Source organism: Sminthopsis crassicaudata, chromosome X (genome assembly GCF_048593235.1).
Source record: "Sminthopsis crassicaudata isolate SCR6 chromosome X, ASM4859323v1, whole genome shotgun sequence".
NCBI lineage: Eukaryota > Metazoa > Chordata > Mammalia > Dasyuromorphia > Dasyuridae > Sminthopsis > Sminthopsis crassicaudata.
This window is the reverse complement of record NC_133623.1, coordinates 603630-616005: the sequence shown is the minus strand read 5'-3', so window position 1 is coordinate 616005 and position 12376 is coordinate 603630. Positions and strand designations below refer to the sequence as shown.

Here is a 12376-nt window from a genome sequence, read left to right as displayed (position 1 = left end):
ACACAAGTACTGATGCCCTGTATCTTTAATTACACTAGTGCTAAAGGCCTCTACCTTCTATTACATGAGTGCTGGGAGCCAGTATCTTTTATTACCTCAGTGCTGATGCCCTGTACCTTTTATTTTATGCAAATACTGATGCCATATATCTTTTATTATGCGAGTCCTAATGGCCTGTGTCTTTTATTCCATAAGTGCTGATGGCCTGTATCTTTTATTATGTGAGTCCTAATGGTCTGTGTCTTTTATTACATAAGTACTGGTACCCTGTGTCTTTTATCATGCAAGTGCTAGAGCCCTGTGTCTTTTATTATGCGAGTCCTAATGGCCTGTGTCTTTTATTACATAAGTGCTGGTGCCCTGTGTCTTTTATCATGCAAGTGCTGGTGCCCTGTATATTTTATTACACAAGTATTGATGCCCTCTCTCTTTTATTATGTGAGTCCTAATGGCCTGTGTCTTTTATTACACGCATGCTGGTACCCTGTGTCTTTTTTTACATGAGTACTGATGGCCTGTATCTTTTATTATGCGAGTCCTAATGGCCTGTGTCTTTTATTACATAAGTACTGGTACCCTGTGTCTTTTATCATGCAAGTGCTGGAGCCCTGTGTCTTTTATTACACAAGTACTGATGCCCTGTATCTTTAATTACACTAGTGCTAAAGGCCTGTACCTTCTATTACATGAGTGCTGGGAGCCAGTATCTTTTATTACCTCAGTGCTGATGCCCTGTACCTTTTATTTTATGCAAATACTGATGCCATATATCTTTTATTTTGCGAGTCCTAATGGCCTGTGTCTTTTATTCCATAAGTGCTGATGGCCTGTATCTTTTATTATGTAAGTCCTAATGGTCTGTGTCTTTTATTACATAAGTACTGGTACCCTGTGTCTTTTATCATGCAAGTGCTGGTGCCCTGTATATTTTATTACACAAGTATTGATGCCCTCTCTCTTTTATTATGTGAGTCCTAATGGCCTGTGTCTTTTATTACACGCATGCTGGTACCCTGTGTCTTTTTTTACATGAGTACTGATGGCCTGTATCTTTTATTATGCGAGTCCTAATGGCCTCTGTCTTTTATTACATAAGTACTGGTACCCTGTGTCTTTTATCATGCAAGTGCTGGAGCCCTGTGTCTTTTATTACACAAGTACTGATGCCCTGTATCTTTAATTACACTAGTGCTAAAGGCCTGTACCTTCTATTACATGAGTGTTGGGAGCCAGTATCTTTTATTACCTCAGTGCTGATGCCCTGTACCTTTTATTTTATGCAAATACTGATGCCATATATCTTTTATTATGCGAGTCCTAATGGCCTGTGTCTTTTATTCCATATGTGCTGATGGCCTGTATCTTTTATTACATAAGTACTGGTACCCTGTGTCTTTTATCATGCAAGTGCTAGAGCCCTGTGTCTTTTATTATGCGAGTCCTAATGGCCTGTGTCTTTTATTACATAAGTGCTGGTGCCCTGTGTCTTTTATCATGCAAGTGCTGGTGCCCTGTATATTTTATTACACAAGTATTGATGCCCTCTCTCTTTTATTATGTGAGTCCTAATGGCCTGTGTCTTTTATTACACGCATGCTGGTACCCTGTGTCTTTTTTTACATGAGTACTGATGGCCTGTATCTTTTATTATGCGAGTCCTAATGGCCTGTGTCTTTTATTACATAAGTACTGGTACCCTGTGTCTTTTATCATGCAAGTGCTGGAGCCCTGTATCTTTTATTACACAAGTACTGATGCCCTGTATCTTTAATTACACTAGTGCTAAAGGCCTGTACCTTCTATTACATGAGTGCTGGGAGCCAGTATCTTTTATTACCTCAGTGCTGATGCCCTGTACCTTTTATTTTATGCAAATACTGATGCCATATATCTTTTATTATGCGAGTCCTAATGGCCTGTGTCTTTTATTCCATAAGTGCTGGTACCCTGTGTCTTTTATTACATAAGTACTGGTACCCTGTGTCTTTTATCATGCAAGTGCTAGAGCCCTGTGTCTTTTATTACACAAGTATTGATGCCCTGTATCTTTTATCATGCAAGTGCTGGTACCCTGTGTCTTTTATTATGCGAGTCCTAATGGCCTGTGTCTTTTATTACATAAGTACTGATACCCCGTGTCTTTTATCATGCGAGTGCTGATATCCCTGTATCTTTTATTTTGCAAGTGCTGGTACCCTGTGTCTTTTATTTTGCAAGTGCTGATATCCCTGTATCTTTTATTATGCGAGTCCTAATGGCCTGTGTCTTTTATTACACTAGTGCTAAAGGCCTGTACCTTCTATTACATGAGTGCTGGGAGCCAGTATCTTTTATTACCTCAGTGCTGATGCCCTGTACCTTTTATTTTATGCAAATACTGATGCCATATATCTTTTATTATGCGAGTCCTAATGGCCTGTGTCTTTTATTCCATATGTGCTGATGGCCTGTATCTTTTATTACATAAGTACTGGTACCCTGTGTCTTTTATCATGCAAGTGCTAGAGCCCTGTGTCTTTTATTATGCGAGTCCTAATGGCCTGTGTCTTTTATTACATAAGTGCTGGTGCCCTGTGTCTTTTATCATGCAAGTGCTGGTGCCCTGTATATTTTATTACACAAGTATTGATGCCCTCTCTCTTTTATTATGTGAGTCCTAATGGCCTGTGTCTTTTATTACACGCATGCTGGTACCCTGTGTCTTTTTTTACATGAGTACTGATGGCCTGTATCTTTTATTATGCGAGTCCTAATGGCCTGTGTCTTTTATTACATAAGTACTGGTACCCTGTGTCTTTTATCATGCAAGTGCTGGAGCCCTGTGTCTTTTATTACACAAGTACTGATGCCCTGTATCTTTAATTACACTAGTGCTAAAGGCCTGTACCTTCTATTACATGAGTGCTGGGAGCCAGTATCTTTTATTACCTCAGTGCTGATGCCCTGTACCTTTTATTTTATGCAAATACTGATGCCATATATCTTTCATCATGCGGGTCCTAATGGCCGGTGTCTTTTATTACATGAGTGCTGATGGCCTGTATCTTTTATCATGCAAGGCCTGATATCCCTGTATCTTTTATTTTGCAAATGCTGATATCCATATATCTTTTATTATGGAAGTCCTAATGGCCTGTGTCTTTTATTACATAAGTGCTGGTACTCTGTGTCTTTTATCATGCATGTGCTAGAGCCCTGTGTCTTTTATTACACAAGTACTGATGCCCTGTATCTTTAATTACACTAGTGCTAAAGGCCTGTACCTTCTATTTCATGAGTGCTGGGAGCCAGTATCTTTTATTACCTCAGTGCTGATGCCCTGTACCTTTTATTTTATGCAAATACTGATGCCATATATCTTTTATTTTGCGAGTCCTAATGGCCTGTGTCTTTTATTCCATATGTGCTGATGGCCTGTATCTTTTATTATGTGAGTCCTAATGGTCTGTGTCTTTTATTACATAAGTACTGGTACCCTGTGTCTTTTATCATGCAAGTGCTAGAGCCCTGTGTCTTTTATTATGCGAGTCCTAATGGCCTGTGTCTTTTATTACATAAGTGCTGGTGCCCTGTGTCTTTTATCATGCAAGTGCTGGTGCCCTGTATATTTTATTACACAAGTATTGATGCCCTCTCTCTTTTATTATGTGAGTCCTAATGGCCTGTGTCTTTTATTACACGCATGCTGGTACCCTGTGTCTTTTTTTACATGAGTACTGATGGCCTGTATCTTTTATTATGCGAGTCCTAATGGCCTGTGTCTTTTATTACATAAGTACTGGTACCCTGTGTCTTTTATCATGCAAGTGCTGGAGCCCTGTGTCTTTTATTACACAAGTACTGATGCCCTGTATCTTTAATTACACTAGTGCTAAAGGCCTGTACCTTCTATTACATGAGTGCTGGGAGCCAGTATCTTTTATTACCTCAGTGCTGATGCCCTGTACCTTTTATTTTATGCAAATACTGATGCCATATATCTTTCATCATGCGGGTCCTAATGGCCGGTGTCTTTTATTACATGAGTGCTGATGGCCTGTATCTTTTATCATGCAAGGCCTGATATCCCTGTATCTTTTATTTTGCAAATGCTGATATCCATATATCTTTTATTATGGAAGTCCTAATGGCCTGTGTCTTTTATTACATAAGTGCTGGTACTCTGTGTCTTTTATCATGCATGTGCTAGAGCCCTGTGTCTTTTATTACACAAGTACTGATGCCCTGTATCTTTAATTACACTAGTGCTAAAGGCCTGTACCTTCTATTTCATGAGTGCTGGGAGCCAGTATCTTTTATTACCTCAGTGCTGATGCCCTGTACCTTTTATTTTATGCAAATACTGATGCCATATATCTCTTATTATGCGAGTCCTAATGGTCTGTGTCTTTTATTACACAAGTACTGATGCCCTGTATCTTTTATCATGCAAGTGCTGGTACCCTGTGTCTTTTATTTTGCAAGTGCTGATATCCCTGTATCTTTTATTATGCGAGTCCTAATGGCCTGTGTCTTTTATTACACGAGTACTGATGCCCTGTATCTTTAATTACACTAGTGCTAAAGGCCTCTACCTTCTATTACATGAGTGCTGGGAGCCAGTATCTTTTATTACCTCAGTGCTGATGCCCTGTATCTTTTATTTTATCCAAGTACTGATGCCCTCTATCTTTTATCATGCGGGTCCTAATGGCCTGTGTCTTTTATTACACGCATGCTGGTACCCTGTGTCTTTTTTCACATGAGTGCTGATGACCTGTATCTTTTATTATGCGAGTCCTAATGGCCTGTGTTTTTTATTACATGAGTGCTGATACCCTGTGTCTTTTATTACTTGAGTGCTGATGCCCTCTATCTTTTATCATACGAGTGCTGATGCCCTGCATCTTTGATTACACAAGTACTGATGCCATATATCTTTTATTACTCGAGTCCTAGCAGCCTCTACCTTTTATTATCCGAGTGCTGGAGCCCTGTGTCTTTTATTACCTGAGCGTTGGTACCCTGTATCTGCAGGTCTTTCCACTGGAGAGATCCACCATTAATCCACTTAATTCAAAATTTAATTTCCTGCTCTTTCTCCTTCCCCCCTCCCCCACAAGTCCCCCTTACCCCCTTCTTCCAGGCCTTTGGGCTTCTCAGATAAGCAAGGGTTATCTTGGGGTGCTGGGCCTACAATCAGCAAGCCTGAGTCTCTGACCCTTTTGAGCGGTGTGACAGGGCAGAGCTCTTTAAGCCTTCTTAGGGGCTAGACTAAATCCTCCTAGGCTTGTAGGGAGGCCCCCCACCAAGGGCCCCGGAAATGCCTGTGGCTGGCCTCTTCTCAGGTCTTTCTTTCTTCTTGGTCTCTAGGTCTTTGCAGTCCTGCCTCAAGGGCTGACAGGCTGGCCTTGGCTTTCTCTGCCCCTGTCTCTCTGCATCTCCCCCCCTTCCCTGTGCCCCGTACCTGCTTCAGGGTCACTGATGAGCTCAAGGGTGTCCCCTGCTCTTCCGTCCACCGTGAAACAGATTCTACTCTCTGAGTTTGGCAGCTGGATCTCGAAATGTGGATCCCCATCCACTGTAAGGCACAGAGATACCCATGCCCATCAAAGAAAGTGGTGGGGCAAGCCGGGGGAGGGGTTCTTTCATCTGCTGGGCCCCCTGTTCCAACAGACAGCAAATGAATGAGTTTCCTTACCCGAAGAGGAGAAGGTGAAAATCACTGGGGACTTGGGAGGCTCCCTTTGAATCCCTGGGGATGTAAAGGAAGAGGGAAGAGGGTGTTGGAGTCCAGACTTTGTCTCCTTGCAGAAGAGCTTTCATGGCCTCCCTCCTCCCTCCGCTAAGCCTTTGGGATTCTGTCTTGTGACAGTCTGAGACCTCCCCAAAGACTGGGCCTGAAAGTCTGGGACTTCTCTAAAGACTAGCCCTGCAAGGCTAGCTTGTGAACGAATCCCATCTATGAATGCATTTGTGCAAGAGATGTCAGGGTACCAAGTGGCGCCCCCCCCCTTCTCCCTGTGCTTCTGCTTCTGCCCCAAGACTTTGGCAGAAAGACGGATTTTTCCAAGTCCCCGAGCCCCACAATCATGGAGGGCCATTCCATGAGCCAGAGCTGAGCCAAAGGGCCCAGACATTACAGTTTCTGAACCGGGAACGCTGAGACCTGGGCCTACAAAAGTCCCCAGAGCTGCCCAGGGAGACAATCTGAGACCCAGTGAGATTGCCGGGGACATGGTGTGTGTGTGTGTGTGTGAGTGTGTGTGTGTGTGTGTGTGTGTGTGTGTGTACACGTGTATGCGTGTGAGTGTGGATGTGTCTGTGTGGGCCTGTGCTTATTTGGGCTTGTGTGGCGTGCGTGTGTGGGCACATGGGATGTGCTTATGTCCGCACATGTGTGGGCATGTGACACCTGTTCACTTATGTGGTATGTGCCCGTACATGTGTGTGCGTTGCTTACATGGGTGTATATGTTTGGCAATGCATGTGTGATGTGTGTGGTGTATGTGTGTGTGCGTGTGTGTACCCCAGAGAGCCATAACTTTAGAGATGACCAGAAAGACCCAGAGCCCCAGAATTATTGAGAGCCAGGGCACATGGGCCAGAGCAGCAGCCAGGGAACGCCGTCCGGGTTCTCAGAGCCCCCCGAGGGACAGCCAGGGCCCCAAGGGAGGCCTTGGAAGATTCCGATTCCCGTAGGATGCTCGGGAGAGGCACAGGGCCCACCTGCAGAGGCGCTTAGGGACATACTGATGGTGAGCCACCCATGGGAGGGACCTTTCTGGCCCAGAGGTCCTCCAGGCTGGAGAGACATGGGAGAAGGCTTCCTGAAGGGGGGGACGGGCACCGTACCGCACTCACCACGTCTGCTGCCTTGGCCACGCCTGTTGGGGAAGGCGTAGATGGCCGGGGGCTTCAAGGACTCGGAGAATCCAGAATCTGGCAGGCTTTCCAGAAGTTGGCCCGGATCCTCGGGGAGAACGAGGACACGGATGATCTCGGGTGTGCTCGAGTTATAGGGGGGCGGGGAGCTCAGGATCGAGGGGGGTAAAGAACTGGCTCTGAGGGAAGACTGGGAGTTAGGACCAGACTGGCCCAGGATGCTAAGACTGGGGTCCGCTGATGCTCTGGGTTGGGGGGGAGGTGAGGGGCTGGGGTTCCATGCTGTTGAACCAGTAGGACTTGCTGTGACATTTTGCGAAGATGGGGTGGCAGGTCTCGGGAGTGATGGGGAGCTCAGCCGACGGGAGACTGGCGGATCCCCTTTTGGGAGAGTATGCTGGGATGGGACGCTTGGGTTTTGTTGGGACACAGTTTGGGCTTTAGGGGGAGATGGGGAAGTGGGTTTGTAGGGATTGAATGTCAGACTTGGGAGATCTGCAGAGCCAGGTCTGGGAGGAAAGTGGGAGCTAGATTTAGAGGGGGACAAGGTATTAGGTCTGGGGGAGGATGGCTTGTGCGTGGGGGAGACATTTGATTTGGGAGGCGATGGGGCTGGAGTTCTGGGGAAAGAAAGATGACCTAGTTTGGGGGGGAGTGGGGTGCTTGATTTGGGGAAATTGGAAGAGCTGGAGTTTGTAGTCTTGATATTTGGGTGGAACAGGGATCCCGGTTTAGGGGGACCTGGGGAAACGTGTTTGGGGAGAGAAGAGGATAATGAAGCATCAGGATTGAGGCCAGCTCTGGGGACGGACGGAGGAACGGCTCTGGGAGGAGATGGGGAGCTCAGAGTCCGATTCAGGGCTGGCAGGATATTAGGACTCAGGTGAACTGGGGTGCTAGGTTTAGGGGTGGTCGAGGAGCCAGATCGAAGGGGAGTGGAGGAGCCGAGATTATACCAAGAGGAGCTGCTTGGTTTGGGGTGCAATAGAGCACCAGGCTGGGAGGAGGTCCCCAGTGCCGGGGCCACAGAATTCAGATGAGTGTTGGGGCTTGCTCTGGGAGGAGACAGAGAGCCAGTCTTGGGGAGGGAAGAGGCAGTGGGTTTCACAGATGACGGCTCCCCGGGAGTTGGGTGCACCCAGGGGACGGAAGGGGTCAGATTGTGTTTGGTCGCCCTCGGGTGCCCCGCTTTGGTCACAGACGAGGGCCCCGGCGAAGCCGTGGTGAATTTGGCCCCTTGGAGCAGGGGCTTGGTGGGGCCGGGAAGGACAGGAGGCCTCGGGAACTTCCCGGTGGTGGTGGGCTGAAGTATGGCTGTCAGGGTCGGATGTGGGGCCTGCTGCCCTTCTCCTTCTTCCCGCGGCTGCATCACGACAAGCGAGGTCAGGGGCGTCACAAAATGGAAGTGCAGAGAGAGATTGCGTGCCTTGTCAGCCAGCAGTCTGCGGGTGGCCGAGTCGTTGGCTCCGAGGTGGGCCTCCAGCAATCCCTGGATAGTCACATAGGCCCAAAGGCGCCGGAGGAAGCTTTGCCCCGGGTTGATCTCCCTGTGGGGCGGGCAGCCAAAGGCCGGCTCCCTGTCGCCGGCAGCCTTCTCGATCCGGGATGCTGTGAGCAGGCGGTTGTGTGGGCCCTGGGCCTCTAGGTGCACGTGGAGCTCGGGCTCTCCGTGACCCAGCTGGCCCACCACCACCAGCTCAGAGCCCCCGAAGTAGTTGGGGAAGTGGCTCCCTGCTGGGTCGGCCCTCCCGGCTTGCCTGCCCTGGTAGTGGAGGCGGATGTCAGACAGCAGCGGGGAGGAGATGCGGTCGTAGAAGCCTTTGAGTTGCACGGCAGCATCCTGGTCTTCTCGGATGCGGTGAGCCACGCCTCGGTTCTCCAATGAGAGGCGGCGGAGGAGGGGCAGGTCAGCATCGTCTCCCAAAGCCAGGCCAAACAGGGCCGCCTGGCCGGCCAGGGCCTTCCGGGTGTTGGCGAGGATGCGGGCAGGTGACGTCACCCCCGCTGTGGGTTCCCCATCTGTGAGGAAGATGATCAGGCGAGCCTCTCCTGAGGGCCCCGCACCGCTGGTCTGGTTCACTATGGAGGCCGCTGCCAGGAGAGCTGCGTTCATGTCTGTCCCTGATGAAGGCAGAGACCCGGCGTGAGCAGCCAGCTCCCAAGCCTTCCCCTTCCCTCCCTCAAAAGCTACCCCTCCCCTCAGCGTGTCTGTTGCCTGTGGGCTACCCTTCCCAGTTCTAAGGGTCCCTCTGCAGAAAGCCTTCCGGGACTGCTGTCCTTCCCTTGGCAAGGTCGCCATCTATGTTATGGGTCTGCCGACCTCCTGTCTGCCTCATCCGCAGGCCCCCAGCCCGTCTTGTTTCCTAGCCACTTTGGAATTGAGTCTCATCTCTCCGGACAGACTAACAGTAACTCTTCCTTGGTTCTCAGCCTCTGGTTTTCCAGTTGCTGTTGTTCCTGGCATTGCTGTTGTTCCTGGCACCCTAGTGGGCTAGGGTTGAGCTCCCAGTCATCTCTCATCCTGTGCCTCAGGAGGCTGACCCCCTTTTCTTACCACATGGGTGTGAGGAACGGAGCCCTCTGTCAAGCATCCTAGGAACAAGCTCCTTGTCCTGTCTTGTTTTCACCTTATTCTATTTTTGTGCCCCAGAGGGGCAAAATGGGGCCTAGAGAGAGCTGTGGGATGTCGGTCATGAAAGAGCACATGGGGCCTTTGAAATCATCATGGGGATGGGGAGGGTGACTTAGGACCACAGAGATGGGAGGGCCCCGACTCCATCCTTCCATGGAGCCCCAGACCCTCGGAGGGAAAGGGGCTTGGTGCGAAAGCATGGGAGCCAGCCTGACTTCCTTCCGTTACAGAGCAGGACAGTGAAGCCCAGGAAGTTTAAATTGTAAGAGTTTCAGGGCCACAACTGATCCCTGGGGAGGGGGAATGAAGCGGGGAAGGAGACCTCTTATACGAACATCTGCCCGCCTCCATTCTGCCAATGTGGGCTTTGGCTCTTTGTACGTTTGGGGGTGTAGCCTGAATGGAGCCAGCAGCCTTCCAGATGTGGACAGTGTCCGAGAAGGTCACGATGTTGAAATAGTCTTCTGGGCACAGGTCTCCCAGGATCACATGCATGGCCTTCTTAGTCTGCAACAGTTGCGACAAGGGTAGAAACTGGTTAAGATCATCTTTCAGTTCACCGCGTTTGCTGGGTGGCCTTGCAGCGCTCAGAGCACTGGTCCTGGAGTCAGGAGGACCTGAGTGAAAGTTCAGCCCAGACACTTCCTAACTATGTGACCCTGGGCAAGTCACGTAACCCAAGCCCTAAATAGAATCAAGAGCTGGACTTGACTGAACAACGGCAACCATAACAATCTGCCATCCACCTGCCTTGCCTTCGTCCTGCTTCATTCAGGCAGCCCTTCCTGGCCCCCTTAGACCAGGATGTTCTTTTTCTCCTTCCTGACTCTGAGTCAGGAGATTGAGGCATCTTCTAGTGGATAAATGCTCAAAGAATTTGAACAGGCAATTTTCAAAGCAAGAAACAGGAGCCAGTGATGCCTGTATGGAAAAAACATGGTTCAAAGCGCTAAAATTAAAGCACGCCAATTAAAGCACCATTGAGCTGCCACCTCATGTTTATCATACGGGCAAAGCTGGCAAAAAGGAAAATGAGAGGGGCAGCTGGGTGGCGCAGTGGATAGAGCACCAGCCCTGAAGTCAGGAGGACCCGAGCTCAAATCTGATCTCAGACACTTAACACTTCCTGGCTGTGTGACCCTGGGCAAGTCACTTAACCCCAAGTGCCAGAGAGAGAGAGAGGGAGAGAGAGAGAGACAGAGACAGACAGAGAGACAGAGAGAGAGAGACAGAGAGAGACAGAGAGAGAGACAGAGACAGAGAGACAGAGAGAAATGCTGGAGAGACTGTGGGGAAATAGGCGTGTTTGTTCCCTACCGGGGTTACTGCCACTTGGTCCAGCCATTCTGGAGAACAGTTTAAAACTTGGACCCAGGAGCTGTTTCACTGGGACCCAGCATTGTCACTAGCAGACCTCACTGAGATCAAGGAAAGAGAAAAGGGAGCCATAAGGACAAAAGTAGTAGGGCAACTCTTTTTGTAAGAGCAATAAACTAGAAACTAAAGGTCATCTACCTGTGAGAGAACGGTGAGACACATTATGGTGTATGAAAGCAGTGGAATATTATTATATCATGCGAAATGGCAAACTTAGGAAGTGAGCAGTCTAGCCTGATGACTTCATGATGAAGACCCTTATTAATAATCCCTGCTTCCCCTTCCAGATACCCACTCGCTCTCTCCTCAATCTGGCCATTTTGCCAGGACTTGGGTTGGGCTCCATGACTTTGGGAAGGGCCTTCTAACTCTGGAATTTTGTCTGGGCCCCCCCCCCAACTCATACTCTAGAGTCCAGAACTGGAATTCTGGGAGATTTGTCCAATGGTCCTCCATGGCAATCGTTACCTGCTTCAGTTTCGTTCCAGTCATAGAGCCACTGACATCGATAACAAAGATGATGTTTTTCTGCATACGGGGTAGGCCTCTGGGGGCAAAATAGTGAACAAAATAGCCATCGGAGATCTGGGGAGAGACCAAAGGAAAACACACACACACACACACACACACACACACACACACACAGATGCAATGTTTGAGATGGAGACAGAGACATACATGAAAAGAGAGATAAAGACAGAAACAGAGAGAGAGGGATGTACATGCATGCACGTGGAGGGAAGGAAGGGGGGGTCAACAGAGTGCAGAAGAAGGAACCACAATAGCTTTAAGGTTTGCCCTTGAGATACCACATCATGACAGTGGACCTGAATGGAGGCAGAAATGAGTGACAACACAGGGGGAGCCAGTGGGAAGAGACCAGGGAGACTGAGAGGCCCGGAAGGGCATCACAATTTCGCTTGTCCCTCAAGCATTTTAAGAAGTCATTACTAGGAGACTGAGAACCTGGCTCCAGTGCTAGCATGTGCAGTAACGTATGGTGTGAGAGCCAGGTTCAAGGTGAGGGGCGATCACGTGCTCATGGGAAGGGGCGATCACGCTCTCAAGGTGAGGGGTGATAACACGCTCAAGACTCAATGTGGATGCTAAGTACAGGCAGGAGGATGCCTTCAGTGCGTTCCCGACTGGGGGCCAAGATCACCTGTACATCACCAATGACGTCCTTCATAGCCACATCATATTGAATCACAAAGTCCCCCATGATGCCCCGGCTGGAGTAGGCAGCCTGTTCGCTTGGTGCTGGTGTGAAGGTGATCCGTGCACAGGTTTCTTCTTTTTCAATCCTGGTGGATGTTGGCAAGTCAGCCTCACCTGTATGGGGATGATCAATGATGGGAAGAAAGGGGCCACCCAGCCCAGGCCTAAGGAAGGAAGGGCTAGAAGGAGAGAGGGTGGTCCTCCATTCATCCATTTCCTCCTCTCCAGGTCCTCATTTGGCCTTTGACTCTGGCTATTGCCCCTGAATGCTGAACCCTCTTCATT

The 12376-nt window shown here is 48.9% G+C and overlaps 2 protein-coding genes across 17 annotated transcripts in view; one reads left to right on the top strand and one right to left on the bottom strand.

Moving 5' to 3' along the window:
• Positions 1 to 12376, top strand: part of LOC141548335 (uncharacterized) — a 360889-nt gene that overhangs the window by 15766 nt on the left and 332747 nt on the right. The window lies entirely within an intron of this gene.
• ITIH6 (inter-alpha-trypsin inhibitor heavy chain family member 6) overlaps positions 1 to 12376 on the bottom strand; it is a 49129-nt gene that overhangs the window by 9693 nt on the left and 27060 nt on the right. Inside the window, exons 8-14 of the mRNA XM_074277618.1 lie at positions 12036 to 12205; positions 11342 to 11458; positions 9832 to 10003; positions 7677 to 8985; positions 6835 to 7109; positions 5681 to 5734; positions 5447 to 5560 (exon numbers count right to left, since the gene is read on the bottom strand). Of these exons, the coding sequence (XP_074133719.1) occupies positions 5447 to 5560; positions 5681 to 5734; positions 6835 to 7109; positions 7677 to 8985; positions 9832 to 10003; positions 11342 to 11458; positions 12036 to 12205 (2211 nt within the window). The remainder of the gene's footprint in view (positions 1 to 5446; positions 5561 to 5680; positions 5735 to 6834; positions 7110 to 7676; positions 8986 to 9831; positions 10004 to 11341; positions 11459 to 12035; positions 12206 to 12376) is intronic.